This window comes from Acromyrmex echinatior, chromosome 3 (genome assembly GCF_024713525.1).
Source record: "Acromyrmex echinatior isolate Ae372 chromosome 3, ASM2471352v2, whole genome shotgun sequence".
Taxonomy (NCBI): Eukaryota; Metazoa; Arthropoda; class Insecta; order Hymenoptera; family Formicidae; genus Acromyrmex; species Acromyrmex echinatior.
In genome coordinates, this window is record NC_141854.1 from 17906578 (window position 1) to 17930731 (window position 24154).

Genomic DNA, 24154 nt, shown 5'->3' on the forward strand with positions numbered 1-24154 from the left:
AAATAATACGACACAAATTTAATAATATTTATTACATTTATGCTACAAGGATATTTTTTTAAATACGTATTAACCTTGCTCGTTTGTCGCAGATGGTGTCCGCACGCTCGTATCCTCCCCTTCTGCTAGAAGATCCAAAGAACTCCATTTAGCTAATGAAGAGCTATCTTCAAAGTCCTCTGTGTAATCAGAAACGTTAACACTGCTTATGCAATGTGCCTTTTCCCAGATTAATCATATATGTTTTGAAACAGGACTTGCAATAGTATATCGAAAGATAAAATATAAAATATAATGTTTCACAGAACATGATCTCACAAACAATAACAAATTTAACAATATTTGCCTAATAATTTACGATGTAAATAAAAATTTAATTGCAATTATATAGATTATTCAAATTCTAGATTATATTGAAATCGTTTCGCATATATTACTTCATCTAATGCAATATCTATGTGAAAATCTATCTAACGTAAGCAAAACGAATTAATTTATTTAACACGTTAACACTAATCTGTTAAGTCTCTTTACTACGTATAGCCATGCTGCTGCATGCCGCATGTGAGCTTTTCGCGGAATTTCATGCTCGAGTCTAATCTTAGTCGCATGTCACGCTAAAAGATGCAAATATTGTATGTGCCAAACAGCTCGATTTATCATTTTGTCTACAACGTCTACGCGTATTTCAAGGCCATTCTTTAGTTTTATAGAAATGAGATGTACGTGACGGTTCTCTTTCTTTTTCTTTCTTTTCCTGTCCTTCCTTTCTTTTTTCTTCGCAACTTATCTCGCTTATTACTTAATCACTCTACGTGTCCTACCTTTGCGTATAACAGGTATAATGAACCCAGCTGCAGTATGGGGGTGCGACATAAAAAACAAAGAGGATACACATAAAAACGCAGCACATGCTGTTGTTTCTACTTGAGTTATCAATGCATTGTTGCAAGACACACTTCTTTCGCATGATTCATAAGCATTAACAAAAAAACGTCCTTATAAGACTTATCAGTATCAGTATCATCAGATTACAGAAAATGTAATTTCTCTTTCCCAAGAGAAATTATACGTATACAGAAATATCTTAAATACAGAATGTCACAGAATATCTTTAAATAACATAATGTCTGAAGAATTCGCAATAGATATTTCCTGGAAAATTTTCTCAGCATTAATTATTATTTATTCTATGTTAATTAATTTTGACATTAATGATTAATTGATATTCAATAGCTTTTTAAATTCTTTAAAATATTCAGTTCATTTGTCTTTTAAATAATATATTTTTTTCTTAAACTCAGATTCGATATTTATAATGTCATCTTATTGTTAAATCTTTTATTGATTTATTAAGACTCATTATGTGTACAATGGAAAGCAGCGTGTCACAGAATTACCATCTTGCTATTATTTATTATGAGTCGTGTTAATGCGTTTTTTTTTCTAGATTATCACAGACATGCTATACATACGCATGCGTCGTAATAGTCTTACCCTGACAATCGAAGAATTCGTCGTCGCTGCCGGATTCGGACTCCCTGACGATGCTTTCCAGCCTCCAATTTGCGAGCTGGATGTCAAAGTTCTTATTCGTATTTGGCGAATGCACGGACATGTTGTTCTTTGTCCACTTCTTCTTGGTCTTTTCACCGGTCGCATTTCTACAACGCAGTTCACTTTTAGGTCAATTAATTTGTTAATACATTATCGATCGGAGACGTATTAGCTCGTTTTTTGTTATCAAACATACATTACTGACTGGTGACAAGTTCTTTCATTTGTATATTCAGAATTTAATTCTAATTGTTAGAACTTAAAATTAATAATTTTCATTATAGTATTTATGATTGTATTTGTCCTTTACTTTCTATTGTAGTTTGTTTTTTCCAAGCCTTTGATACATTACAAATGAAATTTTATATGCTTGTACGAAAAATAATTAGTCACACCATTAATTTCTGCAAAACACCCAGTTAATAATGTCTTAATCATATGTTAAATGGAATCTAATAAATCGTACCTGCATTAATAATACTATTATTATCATATTATTCTGTTATCTTCTAGAATTTTATCCAGTTGTTTATTTAGTTCTTTATGATAGTTAGTCTCAGTGAAAGCTACAAATTACTAACGTCACAATTATAGATACAATTATTCGCTATTATCTTATCATTTTAAGAGAATAATAGCCGATATTCAGGTTCATAGGTTCTTATTTCCAGACCGTCTTAATTATTTCTTAAGATGTTAATACAACTCTGTGATTGGTTTGACATCTTACAATTAAGACTTATGAAACAGTCCTAAATATAAACGTGACAATGAACACCGTGACAATGAATATTACTTGGTACACACACACACACACACACACACACACACACACACACACACACACACACACACACACATATATATATATATAAAATGACGATAAGTAAATTCTACCATAAATTACATGCCTTAGTCAATAGATACAAAAATATTAAATAAATACGTAGAATGTTTTCAAGTTATACAAAATAATAGTTACACAAAATAATTTTCCTGAAAAGCTATCATATATAATAAATAATCAAATGAGAAATTTGTTTTGTATCTTTAATTCATTGTCAGGAAAAATCATTTTTTCACTAAGATAATTGCACCACGATTTAGTAAAAATCAATTAAATCTTTTTGAAAATAAAATCTTGATAGAAGATATAAGTTTATTCATCGGCATAATTGTCGGCATTCTGCGTGAAGCAAATAGGGTGGAATAATCTTACTTGATCTCATCCAAATCGATCGGCGAGTCTTCGGGACTAATCTCGCCCTCGGAACTGGCCGCTGTATTGATAATGGGAATGTCGGATGGCTTCCTGATAGACGGCGGACTCTGCACTTCTTCGTTCTTCTCGATGCTGCCCAGGGTGGCCGCCAGTGTCTTGGCTACTGCCGACTCCTCCGACGTCATCGTTGCGTTTGTCGCTGTCGCCGTTGCCGTCGTGATCGACGTCGTTGTCATTGTTATCGCCGTCGAGCTCACTTTCCAAGTCTCGCCATCCTCGAGCTCGTCCTCTGAGTCACCGAGACCCATCTTTCGTTGCAACGCCAATTGCGTCTGCCGCTCGATCTCCCTGATATCTTCCATCGTCAGACCGTTCCATTCGTCCTGCCAAGCCCAGGCCTGCCTGTGCGCCCGCACCATTGTCTTCCGCAGAGCTGGAATCGACCTTAATACGTCTCACGCACGGCCGACCGGGTGCACCGGTTAAAATTAACCCTTTCGATCACGACCTCTTGTATGTTATGGAAAGAAAGAAGCTATTCCAGTATCGGCAAATGGCAACGCCCGATATCGCGAATATAAAAATAATAGCACGAATTGATAATGAAATAAGTTATAATTCTGTTAATTCGAAACAAGATAATAAGTGTTTACGGAGAAATAAAAATCTATTTTTATTTCTCGGGTGCTTCGACTTTGATCAGCAAGTAAATATAAACTATAATAAATTATCTAAATTAAAGATAATAAGATAATAGATTTGGAATTCCAATACATTTGAATTAACTTTTTCTTTAGAAATATTTAAATAGCAATTTAATTTGCGATTAATTTTTTATTTAAAATAATGTAAATTAAAAGATTTTTAACGAAACAATGATATTCGTGATCGAAAGAGTTAACCCTTTAGCTGCCGGGCTCTTTGTATAAAAATTGATATCATATTAAATTTGACAAACTCAAATCAAAGCATCGTTATTCGTAGAAAAGCGAAAAATGGATAAATATATAAGTTACAATGTACAGAATGCTTCAGAGTGCAAATTCCTTTCAGTTACTTTTTTTAGTAAATAGTTACTTTGCACTCTAGCTTTTATAACTATTTGCTTCCTAATGAATTTAACTTTAAATACCATTCTATACAAATTCAAAATGTTTCTACACTCGCACAATGTTGAAGAAATTCTTTTTGACTCGTTAATTCCGACAAAATGTACAACTTCTTACAAAGGCATTCGATGTACCGAACGTATGAATTCTTAATTCGCGTTATGAGAAACATATACTTAATTGGCAAAGTTAAAGTTTTTCCAATTTTGTTTCAGTTCTGTGTTACAAAGAAAAGAGAGCATGCGATATCTTTACTCAGAATTGTCACCAATCTCATTTCTAAGAAATAATCTTCCCAAATCTGACCCGACGAAGAAGAAATGACTCCAGATAAAAATGTCAAAATACCCGGCATCCAAAGGGCAAGATAGGGCAAAGAGGTGAGCACGTAACGGTACTAACCTACGTCATGTATGAACTTTTCTAATTTCGTTTGCATGCCCCAATAATGGAATTCTACTCGGCATAGCTTGTACGCGCACATTAGTGACTTTCCCGACGGCGTTGGCTGTTGCTTTCCCTAGCGAGAGAATCGCTAATGTATCAACGGTGAAACTACTTCAGCGAATAGGTAAAGATACTTAAAAAAAAATAGAGAAAGAGTGAGAAAAATGAGGGATGTATACTTCTACGTCGGCCCAATAATCTTCCAGCCATGTATCCTCCAGCGGGCCCCTTCCGGTCTTCTCTGACACGTACAGCTTGGGGTCCTCCTCCTTCACGTAGTCGGTCCCATACGGCTGATCCTTGACAATGTCGATTATGTCTTGGAAACAGATTATCGCGGAGTCAATCGGAGTAAATGTGACATCGTGTTATTTCTTAATTATTGAAGTCAACGATCGTTTATTGCCTTATTAGAGCAATGGTAAAAAAATCTCTTTAATACTCGGAAAATCTAATTAAAACATTTCATACCGCGTCAGTTTTATTTCTGTTTATGTTTATCATAGTTATTAAATAATATCAATAATATATATTTTATATATATATATATAGTGATTAAAAAAAGTACAAAAATAATAATTATTATTATTATAAAGAAAAAAGCTTAAAATACCAATATTGTATCATATGTCGTAATTACCCACGCACGATACAAAAATTCTTTTATAATTCCGTTTCTTTTTATAGCCAAAATGTCAAATGGCGTGAATGGAAAATTCGGTGACCCACGCAGCACGGAATGCGTTAACTGATCCGAATTCAAACAGACAGAAACAAACGATGAGCATTCATCTATAGTAATATACAAAATCGTACACAAATTACAGCGAATATATAGTTTCATCGAGAAATCTATTTAAAAAATATTGCGAAATTCGTCCCATTGTTACGACAAATATTTTTTTTTTTAACGAAGTTCATGGTACTTTTGTTTTTAGGTTCAATCAGAATTCTACATCGCTGTTAAATGGCACGTCATTCAGTCATCCGTCATTTCGTTCTAATCTAATCTGATCTCCTCTTTACCCACGATCCTGTTCCTGTAATCACTGCCGGTGAGATTGAAAACGTTTTCCTGATGGCCGTCGTCTGGAAAGTAGTAAGTTTCGATCTCGACGGAGAACTTTCCCACGAACGGGCATGTGTAGCGAGTCTTGGTGTACGGATAGGCGTTCCATGCTTCCTCCTTGGCGATCAATGCCGACTTGGGCAAGAGACTTTTGAACCAGCCTGGCAGATGACTGCCCACGTGATAGATTTTGTGTGTGTACTGCCCGTTACCGCCTGGTCCATTGTTGTACGGCTCGTTCTCGATTATCTCCACGCCGCTACCGGCACCTTTGCTCTCCTCCCGAGATTTTTTCTGCACGAGTTACACAGAGCGAACGGTTATTGATCACTTAAAGAAAATTCATCGTAGACCATAACATCTTTATCCTTATCTTGGATATTGCGATGAAAGAACAGTCGCTGTTGAACAGGCATATTCGCAGTATATAAGGACGCAAATAGAACAAAAAAATACAAAAAAAGAGAAAACACAAAAAGAGAGAAAAAAAGATAGACATGCAAAATAAGTAATTACAAAAGACAAAAAACGTAATGTAACGTCGACGATATCGGATAGCGAGCGTTTCAATGTATAATGCGTTTTATGAGAGAAATTAATTCACATTAGAATCAGTATTGGCCAGTAATATACAATTCATTACGACTAATATGTATCAATAATAATTGACAACTAATATTCGATATGAGTTTGCATCATGAAATCAAACATACACAAATAAACTCAGCAGGAAATAGACAAGTCAGAATAAATCAAACTTCTAAAAACAGAAATCAGGGATTTACGGTCTAAAATAAACTCTCTATAATTCACGCCTAGTTTTCGTAGAAAGTAAATGTTTATAGATTCGTATAAAACGTGCGAAATATAAATAAATCTCAATTAATGATAAATAAATCGGAATTAAATCGCGCTGCTGTCCTTTCTTGCGAAGCGTGCACACAGAAAAATATCATTCTATTGTTAAGATAAATAATTATCTACTTAATTTACCTTTCTTTTAATGGTTATCTTTAACAAAGAATATTTTCTTGATAATAATCTCTTAAAATGTAATTATTACTAATTTCAAAAACACTTATTATCATACAACTTAAAACAAGAATTTTTTTTAAAGAATATTAATAAAATTGAAAAAATTATTTTATATAATAAGCAAATCAAATTTGTTTTAATTTAATAATTTTGATCGAAGTATTAAACCCACTAGGATTCAGAATATATTATATTTTAAATAACTTTCCTAAATGCTCGTGACGAACTCACGATAGGTTTATAGATATATAAAGTTTTTTAAATACTTGAAACAAGTAATTATTACTCGCACACACAGTATGTACTTTACTGTGTGTGTGTCGATGCGACTGACTAATTACGATAATTACCGCTATCATGTACAGCTGAGCGATTCGATACTCCTCTACCGTGAGAGGCAACGGTATGCGATACTCCTTGATCAACATTTTGTCGGAACCTGTCCTGTATCACCCGTGCATCTTCGCAAAGTGTATCTCTCCTTCAGATATACTGGACGCCGCCGCGTTCGACGTTTTCGCAACATCTCGAGATGTTTTTCTCGCCGAAGATCACGAGTGATGTCTCCATTTTGTGTCGTCAAGTATAATCTTCTGCAATGGAAGAAAGAAGATATCTTCATATCGCGTTACATCGAACGGTCTGAATTTAAAGTAGAGCGCTACGATTGCTTCACGGATAGTATTCGAGAATCCTCCGATTTCACGTGCTCGTATCACATAATAACAATCTTGATGCAATCTCCAGGAACCCACTTGGAAAAAGGCACCGACGGAAAGTAAATTAGTAAAGGGAAAAATAAAAAGCAAATACGAAAGAAAATAATTTCTTCTTCAAGGAAGTTACGCGGTTTACGAGTTGTCTTGATACATCATTTAAATGTCAACGTTTCATGAACATTGCAATGAAACTTCATTAGAGCGAGAAGCAACCTGATATTTCTCGCACTGATGAAGTGAACTGTAATGTTCACATTGGCATTCGATGATACAGATATTTAAGATACGGAGATAAATTTCCTTGAAGAAAACAAGGAAGTCTCAAAAGTATTATCAATAATTTATATTCTATTGTCTATTCCGAGAAAAATGATTGGTTGGATTAATTGAAATTCTGATTGAAAATGGATGAATCAGAATTTCCTAGTTAAATCTTACAATTATATATAATAATAGAATATTAATTATGATAATCCAGAATTCTGATTCATATAATCGAAATTTTCCATTTCGTCCATTTTCAACCAAACATTTTTCTCAGTGTATTGTCTATTCTATATTCTTACAGCGTCATACTTCATGACAATTCAACAATAATATCGACATATTGATAAACACTGCCGATGAAACAATCATGTAACAAAAGTGTGTTCTTTCAACTGTGAGAAACTGGGTTGCGTAATTAAAGGATAATTTAGAATTGAAAATGAGGCATGCGACTTTAATTACAACTCGTTTATTTAAAAAAATATATTAAAAAATGAAGAAAATTAATAGATACCGAGAACTTCTATTATTATACCCAAGCTATGCGCTGCTGAATCTTTTTTTGGTTAATTAAGTTCTTTGATAGCTCGTCTTGATTGCAGGATTCGCGTTGTGGTGAACATTAACCGCGTCGATCGTATCGCAAGCTCAGCGATACGTAAATATCGCATCCTTTTTGACGCGAATGTTTACTGTGCCGGAAACATTCGTAGTTCCGGTGCTTAATCATAGTTAAAAGTAGCCATTAATAATCAACGCGGACAATATAAATCCGTGTCTAAAATATAAAAGGTTTAAGCTTGCGTAACTAGGTTTTTATCAATGCATTTAGTAAACAATTTATGCAAATATATTATACAGGTGAATGTGGCCTTGGCATATAAATGATTTGTCAAACGAAATAATAATTATGCGCAGCATTGCATAATGAATTAATATTCACATATATTTCCAATGCAAATCAAGAATTGTTAATTGCATTGTCAACAGTCATATAAATTATCATATAATTTCAATATTTTTATTTTATTTCTTTCATTTAAAATTATATATATGTCACATTTTGAGGCAAGCTTAAAAATATTTTCTCAAAAATATCACTACGTATCTTAAAGTACATTATTATTTGTACAAATTTGAACAGAAAGAAAGGCAATTCGTTATAATTTAATACTTTAAAGATATCACATTTTAATTCGTTCTCCATCGTCTATCGATATTCCTAATTTTGCGCGAAAAAGATTGCTTTATGAAAATAAAGCCATTGATTTCCAGCGAATAATTCACGATAGGAAGCAACTGCGTTCTCGTATCCAGACAGAAGCAACAAAACGATACGCAAAATGTTTATTTATACGCGAGTCAGCCCCTGCGTGCGAAATTAGCAACCGGCAATTACGCGGTACAGATCGACTCGCTACAAAATTTGTATTCCGTATTCATGAAACTACGAACGTTCCTGTAAACACATACCCACGCACGCACGCACGCACACACGTGTAAGATACACCCACCCACAAATAAAATTGCAAACTTTAATCGCAAACTTTAATCGCCGTTCTGCGAATTCCGTATAAATGCACGCTTACTCTGTACGAACGGTAGATGTCGATGATAACGTCGGACACGCCAACGCACGGCGCAGTTTCCGGAGTTACTTTCGGATTTTTACATCTTTCCTGTGTCCCGATTAAAGTTCGCTTCGCGGAAGTGAGATACACGGAATCGAGACGCGAGAACTACGCGTGTCACTCTGTCACTCCAATTCGGAGAAATTTGCGATTACGTTCGCTGTGAACGATAATTGATCCTTTAATCGCTAAATTCATTCGTCGCTTCGCTCAAGCGCGAAAAATTGCAAAGGGAATCAATTTGTGTAGCTTCTGCACGCGAGTGCAGAATTCAGTGAATGAATTTGATTTTTACTTTAAAAACAGTTTTCTATTAAATCATTTTAATTGTAGATAAAAAAATAATTTAATAAAAAAATAACTTACGTATAATTGTATACAGTATACAGTATACATATATAACATTTTCAGAAATAAAACGCTAGAATTATTATTAATCAGAACAAAATTGTTAATTTAATAAAAAATAAGTTTTAAGTGACAATAAATGAGATGTGAAGCAGATTATTATAGTTAATAATAAATTACGAGGAGAGAGAGAGAGAGAGAGAGAGAGAGAGAGAGAGAGAGAGAGAGAGAGAAAGAGAAAAACTTTAAAAAATCTTAGTAAATATAAACCCTTCAAATATAAATTATTTTTACAATAAATTAATGTATATTATGTTTATTACGATCCTTCTTCAAAATTGTAAAGGATATAGCATTACTTCTCACAGAACAACAGTATCGCGGCGATGTAAACTCAAGAATTGTTTTAAATCTCAACATCAAAGAAGATAAAGAAACATACATAAAACTCATCTCTACGCGTTGCGATCAATTAAGAAACATATTCATGCATTTATTTTTATACTGTACACGAGTTCACGTAAATTCGATTAAGAGGAAGGAACGTACGCTTTGAAAGCTTTTGAAAGCACAAAAAAAGCGGGCGGCCCAAATTACCGATAAAAGGGTTAAACAATGACGTCAAATGATGCGAATGATGTCACAGCGGGGACGGCGAGGGCGCGATTGAAGGGTACTAAGGGGGGCGGCTCGACGACGATGGGACTAAGTGACAGCGAAAGACACACACATAAAGACGACACACAACACGCGAACACGGCGACGCGTCGCCACCGACTGAACTGACGGCGGAAGCGGAGGAAGGCTGCTCGATTGGCGGCGCGATCGCACGCGCGACTCGTCGAACCCGCGAAATCGCTGCCGGCCAATCGGAGCTCGCACCTCGCGACCCGACGAGCCCGCGGGCAGGGCCGTAAATTAAACGGCGCCAATGAACAAACATGTTATTTTGCAACAAAGAACTCGCACGCGTACACCGTCGTAGTTTACGCACGTCACATGGTTGAAGAGATTTACATATTGGTGGGATTTACAACTGGGAGGCGATCTCTTTTTTTCCCTCAATTATGAAAAGATTTAAAAGACTCGTTTACGTTTACTATCGTCGTTTATCGCGTGTAAGATACGTACTTTTAAATTCTACATTTGCATACTTTTACATTTTACACGATGCATCCACCAGTGCACTTTTATGTCGTAATGTATGATATAAAAGTGTACCAGTAATATCTCTCGTGTAAGAACGAATAAAATATTGCAAAAGCAATTTGCTGAAGAATTCTCCATGAAGGATCGCTTCTTCGTAATCGCGTAATGACGTTGAAAAGATTAATCTGAAAGATTACCAAGAATGATCTTCAAATAATGTGAAAGACAATCGACACATTTACAGATCTCGTATGCGCATCTCCGAAATAAGGAGTGTCATGACGATTCAAGTCATAATGACAGCTCGAAGATAACTCCACCTCTTATCTACGTGGCGGATGTAGGTATGTGGGATCTCGTCGGGGATCGTTTCCAGATAATGGAGACATGATACCGGAGATTGTTGTTAGATAATAGAAATGTGACGCCGGGGTGGTTAACTCGCCACTGCCCGGACAACCACCGTCCTCCACCGCCACCCGGTCTATTGATCGCCCCCGAACGACCAAGAAGGCGCGAGACCAGCTGCGCCACTCGCGCGCCGACGAACCTTCGCGAGAAGGCGAGACCAAAAACGGCGTCGCGACGCCGCGATACCGGCGTGCGACGTCTTGTCTCTGTCGAAGTCACTTTAACCCTTTCGGGGGTATTCGTCATCCAATTCGACAGCGAGATATCTTGAAAATATCTTTGCACCTTTTGACACCTGATCCGAACCTAAATTTCCCCGAAGGATTCCACAAGTACTTACATCATACAGAAAAATATGATTCTATTGCTAAGAAAAATGGTTACTCGATTCACTTTTAAGTAACGATTATCTTTAACAAAGAATTTGATAATAATACTAAAATATACTTATTACAAATTTTTAAAATACTCATTACATATTCAAAACAAGAATTTATTTTCTTTTGAAGAATGTTACAAGACTGATCGACTTTAGAAAGCAATTTTAGAAAGAAACGACTTTGTGTAATAAGTAATTTATTTTAATTTAATAATCTTAATTGAAGGATTATATAAATTTATTATAAGATTCGGAATATATATTTTGAATAAATTTGATGCTTTTATAATAAATTTGCGAAATATGAATTTTTTAAATACTTGAAACAAGCAATTACTTGCGTAAGTACAGTATGAATTTTTCTATACATCTTTTAAAATCTCAAAATTGTAAAGAGCCGTTGTTTTCCAATTCTTTTACAAGCTTAAATTTAATAGACTAAAACGATCTATAAAACACGCGGAAAAATAGAACCTCGATGCTGGAAGACAAAATAATGTAAGAGAAACAATTTTAACAAAGCGCCTCTTTGGCGGAATTTTTTTTATTTAAACTTTTATATAGCGATTTCAAACAATTATTTCCGTAATAATTTCAAATAAATAAATATCATCGAATCGTAAGTAACGAGCTGCAATCACTTTACGCAATCGAGAATCTTGTTCCAATTAAAATTTAATATTTCACATGTAATATTCCTCTCTCTCTCTCTCTCTCTCTCTCTCTCTCTCTCTCTCTCTCTCTCTCTCTTTCTCTCTCTCGTTAAAGCGGCAAGAAACAATTAAAAATTAAAACAACCGCCGCGTATCGAGCAGACAAGTCGTCATATTTGTCTCGCCACTATTTTCAGCTGCCACTAGCAGAACCAAATTATTCTCACGCTTCTACTAATTGCCAGCTTTCTTGGGTAATGCATTCGGATCTTCGACTTCATAACCATGCGGCGGTATTGGATTTTTCACGGGATTATGAAACAACGAGTGATTGCCATCGCCCCAAGGAAATCGCTGTTAAAAGAGAAAAAGAAGTTATACATGCGGATCTCTTAGCATTTCATGCATCGAATATTCAGAGAATTTGTAAAGTAGATTTGATAATAGTATTCACGATTGATTTACTATCTATTGCGTGAAGCCTCTGACAGATGAGCAATTTTACGGTTTCTTAATTTCTAGGTAGATAAATAATTTTGTCTCGAGTCACTAAAAAAAATTCACGCAATCAAAAGAGAAATAATAAAACTGAAAAATTACTCTGTTTACAAATCCAAAATTAGAAGAAAATTAGAAGAGTTTTCTTTCATTGTCCTTTCTTTTGCGAATTTTACGAAATATATACTGAAAAAAGAGTCTAATTACTTTAATTTGTTGTCTGTCAATTAGAATTTTGGTTGAAAATGGACAAATCAGAATTTTCTGATTGTATCTATGATAATTCTAGTTTAGAGATAACCAAAATTCTGATTAATATCTATAGTCAATATCTTATGGTTCGTTTATTTTCAATCAAAAATTTTTCTCAGTGCAGGAAAAATTATAATGAAATTTATTGTATAGGTAAATTGGAATAAGGTCGGTAGAATTGTGGGTCTTCATTAATCGATAACGCTGTCCAACACAATTTTTTGCAGCACAAATGATAATAGACATTTCCGTATTTTTGCCTTCTAAATACAAATTCGTTAACAAAATTTAACTAGCACATCACAATTTTAAGAAAAGTTGCATCAAAGTGACAAAAAATGATGATTTTGAGGATTTTCATAACGTTGTAACATTAGTATCAATTTTTTTCTTATTATAAATTTTATTAATATCACGCGAAAATATCAATTTTTTATTTTACATTGTAAAAAATAAAATGTTAATTTAAAGACGTTTAGTGGATTTTCTGAGACATGCAAAAATGTTAAAATTAACACAAAAATGTTAATTTTAACATTTTTATATGTCTCAGAAAAATTAACATTTTCTTTTTTACAGTGTATAATGCATTTTAATTCATTTCAATGTGGTGATGTGTTTTCGTTTTCAAGATATAACAATTTGAAAAATAATTTTTTTCCTACATAATATGTGTATCTATAATATATGTATATAACTCGAAAATAAAAAATCATCGGAACGAACTAAAATGCATTTTAAAACTACAAGTTGATACTTTTGTATGACATTAATGAAATTTAGAAAAAATAAGATATCAGTGCCACAATGTCACGAAAACTCTCAAATCATCATTTTTCATTTTTTTTAATCTCATTTTTTTCAAAATTGAAATTTTGTTAATGGATTCAGCAGGCTTTTGTCCATATTTTTATAAATCAAAAATGATCCTTGACATTTGTGTTGCAAAAAAAAAGATATAAAATTTTGTCGGACAGTGCAACTGAAACCACCAAAAAAATTGGTCTAGCTATCAAAGAGATACAACAAACTATCGTGATAAATAAATATAACCAAATAAAGAAAAAATTTAAGTTCCAAAATATAATCATCATGCAAAATTAAAAAAAATATGGATACAAATTCTTTAGACAGTTGTGTATTAAATATTTGAAAAATAATATTTTCGAAATAGATTGATCAAAATTGATTTGCTTTTACACTTTTTGTGCATCAAAAATACAAAAGCAAATACATATCTTATTGTTCATCTTTATACTTAATCAATACAATTCGTAATATATATAAATTCTACAAAAACAATACTATGTGATTTAATGGCAGATTAATAATATCTCATCTTCATATCTGATCAACTTAGTTGAATAATAAATTTCATGAGCGATCTGCAATACGATCGCTCTGTAATTAATCTATAATACAACTGTTTGATTCTTTGTCAACGATTAAACTCTCTCGCTAATGAAGAATCAATCATAAAATTCGACATTTATAAAACGAGATCCACACGAGAATCTAAGTTCGCGCAACCACCGGATTGTAACAGTAGAAAGATTCCTTAAGTCTTATTTCTCTTGACAGTTCTAACAAATGGGGCCAACTAGAACCTTAGTCCGACGATACAGGTACGGGAGATTCTGGAACGGTTCCCTCGGCTTCTTCGCTTCTTCTTGATGCTGTGTATAAATAATTGCCGACGTAATCGCGACGATCGGCAACGCGACGAAAAGGCACAGCATACGCCAAAATATAACCTTGCGTGGATCTATTAAACAATCGATCGTATTGTACATGTGATTGTTAATAACGTACATCGCTAGGAATTTCACGGCGAAATTAAATTGCATTGCAGCATTGCATTCGGCATTTCTCTTAACGATAAATTAAATTCATACCAAATTCTCAATCTATGAAATATTTCTCTTGATGAACGTGCAATATCGAAATAAAGGGCGAAATATTAAAATAAAGCAAATTCAATTAGATTTCGAATTATTACTGATAATATTAATTAGTTGTGTTCAAATTTTATTTCAATTTGCAGAAAAATATGAATTTGATTAAAGTATATGATATTTAATAACTTTCTCCTTTTGCATCAAATTTTGTATTTGATTTATGTATTTAAAAAAATAATTATGTTATCTTTTATATTTTATACGCGTATATAATAAACAAAATTTTATAATAGTTTAAAGTCAAAGTTATATTTTTTTTCTAAAATAACACATGATTTTGTCCTCTCGTTTTTCTGTACATGAAAAAAACGCTTTTATTGAAGTATCTAAAAATTTAGCTATAGATATCTAAAAATAATTTTGTTTGAAACATCAAAATAATTATATAAGATACTCAAATTCTGAAGAGAATTGCTAGAATGTTAAAACATCTTGCAGCATTGTTTAACGCATAATTATTTTGATGATCCGACATAATTATTAATTATAAATAATTAATTATTTTCAGATTTAGCTAAATGTTTAAATTCTTTAACAAAACCATTCTTTTTCGTATATACAGCCTCCATTTCGATCGTTCATTCTAATTTCAAGTCATCTAAATCTCAGCGCCGCAGAATTCCTAGTGTGCCGTAGTTACGAATTTATCGGGAAAGTTCAAGAAATACGGATGAAGGAATTCCCAACGTTACCGGTGTGCGGGTAATAAAGTGATAACTGGCTCCGGGGAAGAGGACACGATGGTCTCCACGGCGGTGAGCAAGGATCGCAATGATCATCCATCGAGGAGTAAGGATCCGATGCTGTTCGCGAGTCGTAGCTCTTCGATCTCTCGAATATGCCAAGCTTTCGTCGGAAATGTCGGAATGTTAGGCATCGCAAATCGAACGGTCTCCAGATACGAGCGAACGACATCTTTCAACGAATGTTACGTCTCGTGTATCGCCTACGAATCCTCTTTCGGTTGCGTCAGATTCTTCAGATTCTCTCAAGGGAAATTCGAGATGAAAAGCGCAATCGAGACCTAAGGATTCTAACCACAAGGAGGCTCTTTTCGTTTGAAGTTATCATTATGATTATTTCGCGATAGTCGATTGACATGCATGGTTTAAGAGCAGAAGAAGTGACTGCATTCAGTTTTAGCAGGACGTTTATTTTGCAATTGGAAGGTTTTCTTCCCGTTGATTGGATTATACTTTTAGATCTAGAGAATGATCCTATCTCAGTAGATAATCATAAAACGGTTACAAAACTGTTGTGTCTTGCTGAACGCAGCCATTGAGTAGCGAATTGCTGAAAATTCATTTTAAACCATACACGTAATCAGAAATAGTAATATTTTCGTGAATGCGCAGTAAGGAAATAAATTTGGGCTCAAATTTGATTGGTTATTCTAATATGTTATCGCTATTATTAGATCTACAATGTTTGCATACAATTTAAAAAAAATTTTTTTTTTGCACTTAAAATGAGATAAATATATGTTTGGACGTTGAAAAGAAGAAAAGCGAAGGTTACAAAAATACAACAAGAACTTCTTCTAAGATACAAAAAGTACAAGCAATGGACCTATTATTTTCTTCTATTATGAAGTCTGTGTACCTTTTGCAGCATCTTCGCTTTCTCTCTCTTCAATGTCCGAATATATTTATCTCCTTTTTTTCTTCTTAAGAGATTTCAAATAATGTGAATAGACTGTTATGAACGTAATAAGAATTGCACATTCCTACGAAGTTATCACTATTAGTTTAGAAAGAGTGAGGTAGCTTGAATATCTTTCTTTTTCTCTTTCTCTTTAAAGTATAAGAGTTAAAGAGAGATGTTGATATGTTCCAATTGTTTCTAATGAAAGAAAGACGCTAAGATCACAAGGAATGTATAGTTTATACCTATTAGATCTATGGTACGAATAAATAACTAATGCCCGCTCTACCAAGGTAAATTAATTTTTAATCTCGATTCAATCTATTCTTTACTTTTTTACTAGTTCTTAGAAACAGTAGATTGAACCAAGATTGAAGTTAATCTACATTGATGGAAACGGGCTTAGATAAAAAAATGGACATTTTTATGTGCGCGTATAAAACGTAGAATCTATGAAAAATAGAAAATAAACTTGGATTTGCGACATGTGTTATTTGGGTTGGATAATACGACACCCAATTACTTGTGAAACCCTAAAAGCAACGGTTCGATACTCTTTGTTACGGCAACGCCTAACAAGACGTCGAAGAAAATGTGTCCGTTTAATCCCTCCAGAAGATGAGATTAATGGCAGAGTGCACTTAAACATGAAGCGTCACGTGATAAACAGGAAACATCGCTTAATCCGCACTTTATCGATACGGCACTATGTCTGGACCAGACGGAAGCTGGTAAACAGTCCGCCACCTGCTTTTCCAGTGGAAAATATTTTCATATTTGCCTCTCGCAACACATATTCCTCTTCGATCAAATATTTTCTTGGAAGCTCGGTCGCAATCGTTTCTTCAAAATAATTTTTTATCTGAATGTAATAATAATAATAATAATACTTGTTATTATATTATATATCAGAGTTGATATGATGAGAAAGAAAAGGCATATAAAATACAATTGTATAATTATTATATTATTATAATACATTATAATTGTAATCATAATTTTATAATGTAATTATAAAATGATGTGCCATTTTATAATAATATAATAACAAATATACAGTAACGCATAATTATTATATAATATATGCAAAATATTACGACGAAAAAAACGTTCTGTTCAGATTATAAATCTAATAAATGTAAACAAAGAGTTCGTATATATTTGTACAACGTTCTCTAAAGAAGCGAGAGGGATAATTTAGGCCTGCACATCTAAATTTAGTCCTAGTCGCAATATCCGGCGTCATCCGCCAAGAAACTCTATTTGGCCTTCCATTCCCATAAAGACTGAATATCGAGCGAACACGAAGGAAAATAAAATTGTTTGCGAGCCAACGACAAAGGGCTCAAGCTTCAATTCTGCCTCGGATCTTTCGCGTGGCATTTAATTACGCCTCTCGGATGTCGCGAGTATTTGTCTTTTCACTTCGCGGTCGACGAATGGGAAATTTTCAGAATTCGATGGAATTGTAATGTCACCGGTTCTGACCTTTCGAGGGAAGAGTGGCTCGGATATTCTGGTACGGTATTAATACAATAATTGTGCGAAAATATCAAAGGCTCCGAGCATCGATCACGGTGAATCGTTAAGATTATTATTAACCCCGACAGACATAGGAGTTTTTTTGTCGATAAAATAAGAACGCCCACTTTTAATTTATTTGTACATTTACCAGAAATGTATCGGCCATCGATTATGCGTCTTTTTTATAAAACTCCGTTCCCTGAGCGCAATTGTTATAATGTTGACCCATATATGAAGAGAGACCCATATATATTTACGATACTTATTCGATTAAACTTCGTAAACTTGATTTTCGACGGAATGGAAATCCATCATGAATTATGCATGATTTCCTTTCCGTTGACGCCTCGTCGATGTTTATTTGTTTTATTGATAAATATGTATGAATTATGTGTTCCAAATCGGAGCGCATTATTATTGATCTTAAGATTGTTATTGAGATCTGTATTAATATTTTTTTAAACAAATGTCAGAAATATTATTTTTCTGCTTGTTTGCTTTCTCGTGGATAGCGAATTATCCTGTGAAGGAGTAGAGACAATGCTGCCAGATTCGCACGGGGAAACGGCTTTTCTGGGAAACGGGGGTACGTCGATGAGACTTGCGCGGCAACCTTTGACATTTCAAAAGGGCGGGTCGAAGTTTCCTTTTCACCCTCCGAGAGTAGGCACACTCCCGGTGTGACCCAACATCCGGCCGAAATGTGTACGACGCATAAAAGATCTACGTACTAATTTGCTGAACTACAAATGAGTTTTTGCCTCATAAAAAGTTAAGACCTTGACGTTCGTTAATCTCTTTCACTTCCTTTTTTTTCCTTACTTCATATCCTTGATTCTTTCCAGTAATTAAACGTAATACATCCTCCCTTCCCCCTTGTATTTTCGTCGCAGTGACATTTGCAAATAAAAATACACGCAAGCAAAAATGTTCCAAATGTATAAATATTCGATTTCATATATATCGCTTAAAAATATATAAATGTCTCCTTTGCCATTAGAATTCTCAAAAAGCGACTTGTACTGCTTTATTGTAATATGAAGATGTTTGCAACTACCATTGCAGCATGAAAAAGATTTCTGCTTTACATTTACTTTATTTTTCCTTGAAATTAAGTATATAATGTACACATTAGACAAAAAAATGATTCTTTTTCAACGAAAAGTAAAAGATAAATTAAAATTTGTATCATATTTTTCATACTTTTTAAAATTTTACTTTACTGTCAAATAATTAATTATTCTAATTATGGTCATTATTCTAATTTTAAACATACCTATCAAGATACTTGGTATAAGATCCGCTCAAAATTAATTCCAAAATACGATTTTGTTATTTATATTTATAAATCTTGATTTATTATTCTTTGATTGTTAATTAAATCATTACTAAAATATTATTTGTACTTCTAAGGCAAATGATATATATGTATATACTCAATATACCTTGTTAAAATAAGGTTTTCATTTTTCGAGAGATGATATTATTCATTCATCCATCAAATGTACGACGTATTATATATGTAGCTATAAGAAATAAGAGAATTCACTACAACGCGCGTGTATATAATATAAATTCATTTTTTTATACCAAAAATTATTTGTTAAATCATCGTGTGATGTATTCAACAGTTTGCAGAATCAAGAGATCGTTTAAAAAAAATATGCGAAACAATGGATTCAGAGAGTTGGAAGTTTCACGAGAACAAAGCTCTGAAAATAGAAAGAAAAATTCTGAATACGTATAGATCCAAAGAATTAAAGAATCAAGTTGAAAACAGAGAAAATCAAGTTAACAACTTATTGGAAAAGTCCTTAAAATAAAAAAAGTCTATAGGGGTGAAATTCTGCGAAGCAAGAAAATTAAACAAATTTATATTAATTTATAAATTTATGAGACCTTGCAGGTCAATGAGAGATAAGGGTTAGGTAATTTTTCGAGATTTTTCTCTTCAATCCTAATGCATGCTCAATCTTAAAAGCATCTTCTGCATTTATTCTCGTCACGTACTTATTATTAACCGCTAAGAGAGTTCTCGTTTCGAAGCATGAACGTTGTCGGAAAACAAATCGATGCTTCTTGAGTCTCAACTTCTAATTATTGTAGATCATAATTAGTAGTGGACATATGCGGTTTATTATAGCCCATCATTCAGCTGTGCAAACCTAATTGCGTCGCTCGGCACGCGAGATTCTCCGAGGCCGTGTTGTATACATATATATGGTACATCTCCATTAACCGCAATATAACAGGCTTGCCATATCGCATAATTAAACAGATGGAATGAATAATTGAAAGTACTAAAGTAGCACTTTTTCTTCAACGAGCTTTTTCTGTAAGTGTTTCCATCACTCATAAGCGATTTTTTTTTTTGATAAGCTGATATAAAACTATTTCTTTCTTTATATTTATTTGTTTTAATAAATAGAACATTTTTAGGACAATAAAACTAAAAAAAAAATAGAATATTTATATAGATAGAAAAAAAAGAAAGGAAAATGATTAATATGAACGCAAAGATATATATATATATATATGCACTGAGAAAAATTTCTGGTTGAAAATGGATGAGCCAGAAGATTCCGATCACATCAATTAGAATTCAGGTTACATCAACTAAAATTATAATAGATTCAACTGGAAAATTCTAATTAATCTATTTTCAAACAGAATTAATGCAATCAGACTCTTTTGCATAGGTAGATAAAGAGATAGATAAAGAAATAGATAAGGAAATAAATCCTATTATTCTTCATCTCGGAATCTCACCTTTCCACTATTAGGCTATTATTAAACTTTCCTGTTGAAAATTGGGACGAGCCTATACTTAATCGATTTTCCAAATGTCTGACGTCATTTATGACGTCTCTTAAAGAGAGAGGGAGATACTAGAAGTTCGCTCTCATTCAGCCGAAGTGACGTCAACATTGTGATGTCCTCCGTTATCGTCAACTGGAGTAAAATAATAACGAGACACGGGTGCGGTTATTTGCACTGGACATCACGGGCGCGACATTTTCCACAAAGTGGAGCATTAATCGCAAATGTTAAAACGAGTCCCAAGTGTGAAAAGCGAAAAGCGTGACTGCGCGATTGGAAAACATTTGTTTTCAAAATAATGACAGGGGCAGATTAAAAAAGCACGTTAAAAGTATAATAAACTATTTTCTTCAGTCAAATCACTCTAAGTTTGTATTAGTGGAAACAAAATTAAAAATACGACAAACTACGACTAATAATCGAAGATTTATAAATTTAAAATTTCTATTAGTCACAGCGACTCAAAAAAAAATTCTACAACTGATAATAACTTTAAATTATATTTAATAAATTTTTATGAGGTAATCTGACTGTACTATATTTACAATTAATAATACAATTAAAAATACACAAGAGATCATTTAACAAAAAGTTTATCTAAATAAAAAACAATTGAAAATATGATATTATAATATTTGAAGAGCTATCCATAAAACTATCTGCAATAAAATAAAACATACCACATAATAAATACATACATAATGAAGATCAAACTAGCAAAAACATCCTAAAAATAAAACTTGCTAATTACATAATATATTTTCAATATATTTTTTCAATAATGATACAAAAGTGATTTTATTTATGTAATGTCTCTAAATTCCAACAAATGATTTATCAATTTTATGGAGTTAGAACCGTTGAACAAATAATTTTCGAATCTAAAATCTAAATTCACAATTTGTTGAGATGCGACCATTATAAAACAATCTAGTAGATTTAAAGATCAAAGATTTAACTCAAGGATACGCAAACTTACAAAGGTCAATGGATTTTGAATTCATGAAGTCAAGTATCTGTGAATCCATGAATATGAACAATTCTGACGATGACTAATCGTCTGAGATGTACGCAGCAGCATCCGTAAAATAAATTATAATTCTTAGACCTGTCCTAAGTAATACTATTATAAATCATATTATGTCATAAATTAATTATATTACAAGCTAACTAATGACGCTCTGTCTTACAAATACTATGTTTTCTAAGTAGTAAGTAGAATCAATTTCACCGAAATTCTATCCCATATAATATATGAAATAACTTAAATATTAAAGTAATTGAGAGATAAAGGAAATTTTTGAAGTTATTTGGAAAATCGTAATATGAAATTAGCATCATCTTATGCGCACTTACAACTATGATTTCTAACATCACAAAATCTTCCAACCGATGAAACAAATAATTTTATCGGTAAACACAATAGAATTATTTTATCCGATTTTATCTTATTTATCTTCTCGGTTTTCTTTTGAGAAATTTAATACTGTGTAATAAATTGGTTGATAATTAATTACTTTTTTTAATATTAAAAACAACAATATTTTTAATACTCAAAAGAAATAATTAATCATTAACTAATTTAATACTTAGAATATTAAATTTTTCTAAGGGTTATCAATAATGTTTATTAATATTTTTAATTAATAAATTAATAAATTGATACAAAGAAAAAATATATATAACAACTATGGCTAAAACGCTCACGTAGGCAAACATTTCCAAGAAACAAAGAGAAAAAGAGAAAAGGAACAGTTTCTGCATAAAAAATAAATATTAAATATAATTTATCTCCTCTCTAAATATTACTATATATCCTCTCTAAATATTTTTCGCACGTGCCTTCTTTCTTCCTTTTAGTACTTCTTTTCTTCATCCTGTTCCCTTCTCTAATTCTTTCGTACGCTACTGTCCATCATCATTGATCATCGGAGTACAGGCTATAAAATAACTCAACGACTTACCATGATGATTACGCGCGCCGTTTCTCAATTCGCCGAACAATTTTCTGTCGTTCGCCAGACATGCAGTAGATTTGTCGCTCGATTGTACGCACTCGTCAAAACACACCAATCGACCAACTTACCGATTCCCTAATAAGCTTCTCGATCGCCAATAGGTGCTCCAATTGTAGGCGTACTCGCGGGGGTTTACATACGAACGATCACACACGACGATCGTGCGATCGCAGTGTTCCCCGGCATTTTCACGCGACGACTCCTCGAACGCGGCCAAGGCGAGACCCTACGTTGGGATGTCATCTCGGTTGATAAGGCAGCTCCTTCAACGCCTGCGCTGTCGTGATTAAAAGAGCAATACCGTATCTAGTATCTTTGAGGAGTCGAACAAAAAAAAATGTATGCTTTTGACATCTTTGTAGCTTGATACAATGGCGCTAAAGGCACCTTGGAATGTTCGAATCTTTCAGTCCTCCTTATATTTTTAATTTCTCGATCTATGAATCTTTGCGAACTTTGAACGTCCTCGAATTTGTCGCTCAACTCTGTATAAAATTTTCAAGTTCTTCGATTCCATAATATTATATTTTTCTATACTTTCGGTTTTTATGTTATATATATTCAATAGTAATTATATGAATTTCTTGACAAATATATATAAATCTTAATTTAGTATTTTTTAGTTTTCGATATACGCGAATGTAGGTTTTAAGAAGTTTCACGTCCTTGAATTTATCAAACGTTTGCACGATTCAACTCTAAAATTTTCAAATTCTTCATTTCCACAATATCATATAAATTTTTAATGTGTATATTGAATTTTATGATCTCATAATTAGGATGTAACCAGGATATTAATTGGATTTGTATATAATTGGATTTTGATATAATTTTTAATATATTTATTTTGATATCTCAAAACACCTTGCATATTTCGTTTTGTCCATGCTTTTTGTTAACAATTATAAGTTTCTTAAAACATTTAGTGTATACATTGATTAACTGTGATATTTTTTGTTTATTGATATTTAAATGTTTGCTTGTCTCCTTTTCATCAAACCAATCAACTTTAAAATTGTCGAATTCTTCAATTCTTCAAAATCACATTTTGCTATTTAACTTTATATATTACACATTCAATAATAATTATGAAATTTCTTGAATTGATGTATAAACCACTATTTTTAATTTCTTAATTTTTTAATCTTTGTGACTTTACTTATGCGTCTTTGAATTCATCAAACATTTATCAAACATCACTCAATTCTAAAATTCTTTCAAAATATATAATGTCTAAATTTGCTTTATAAAAAATAAATCGAACATTCTTTTTCACATTTTTTTACAATATTTATCCATCTTCGAAATCAATCATTATTGAAGAAAAATCATGCAACAAGATTAAATAATACATTAGGTGATATTGATGACACAACATTTTCATAACGCTGATGTGGACAACTTCGACAGTCGTATAGGAAATAGGAACAGCCAATGATTGTTC

At 32.8% G+C, this 24154-nt stretch overlaps 2 protein-coding genes across 20 annotated transcripts in view; both read right to left on the reverse strand.

Moving 5' to 3' along the window:
• Positions 1-24154, reverse strand: part of rdgB (retinal degeneration B) — a 68706-nt gene that overhangs the window by 16357 nt on the left and 28195 nt on the right. For 6 of the 19 annotated variants that reach the window (XR_015544391.1, XR_015544392.1, XM_087403990.1 and 3 more), the window contains exons 1-9: positions 22657-22788; positions 6790-7032; positions 5362-5698; positions 4515-4654; positions 4291-4408; positions 2777-3212; positions 1498-1679; positions 825-854; positions 75-179 (exon numbers count right to left, since the gene is read on the reverse strand). Coding sequence is in view for 17 of the 19 variants with exons in the window: in XM_087403990.1 (XP_087260116.1) it covers positions 75-179; positions 825-854; positions 1498-1679; positions 2777-3212; positions 4291-4408; positions 4515-4654; positions 5362-5698; positions 6790-6867 (1426 nt within the window). In the remaining 2 variants the exon portion in view is untranslated. Of the gene's footprint in view, positions 1-74; positions 180-824; positions 855-1497; positions 1680-2776; positions 3213-4290; positions 4409-4514; positions 4655-5361; positions 5699-6789; positions 7033-7724; positions 7776-9014; positions 10237-22656; positions 22789-24154 lie in introns of those variants that run through there. The other 13 variants (XM_087404005.1, XM_087404004.1, XM_087403993.1 and 10 more) reach the window with 12 other exon arrangements.
• On the reverse strand, positions 12231-22862 carry LOC147910293 (uncharacterized). Its single transcript, XM_087404425.1, is given in 4 exon segments — positions 12231-12350; positions 14291-14617; positions 15368-20824; positions 22779-22862. Coding segments are annotated over 3 exon segments (699 nt in total). The 5' UTR covers positions 15620-20824; positions 22779-22862.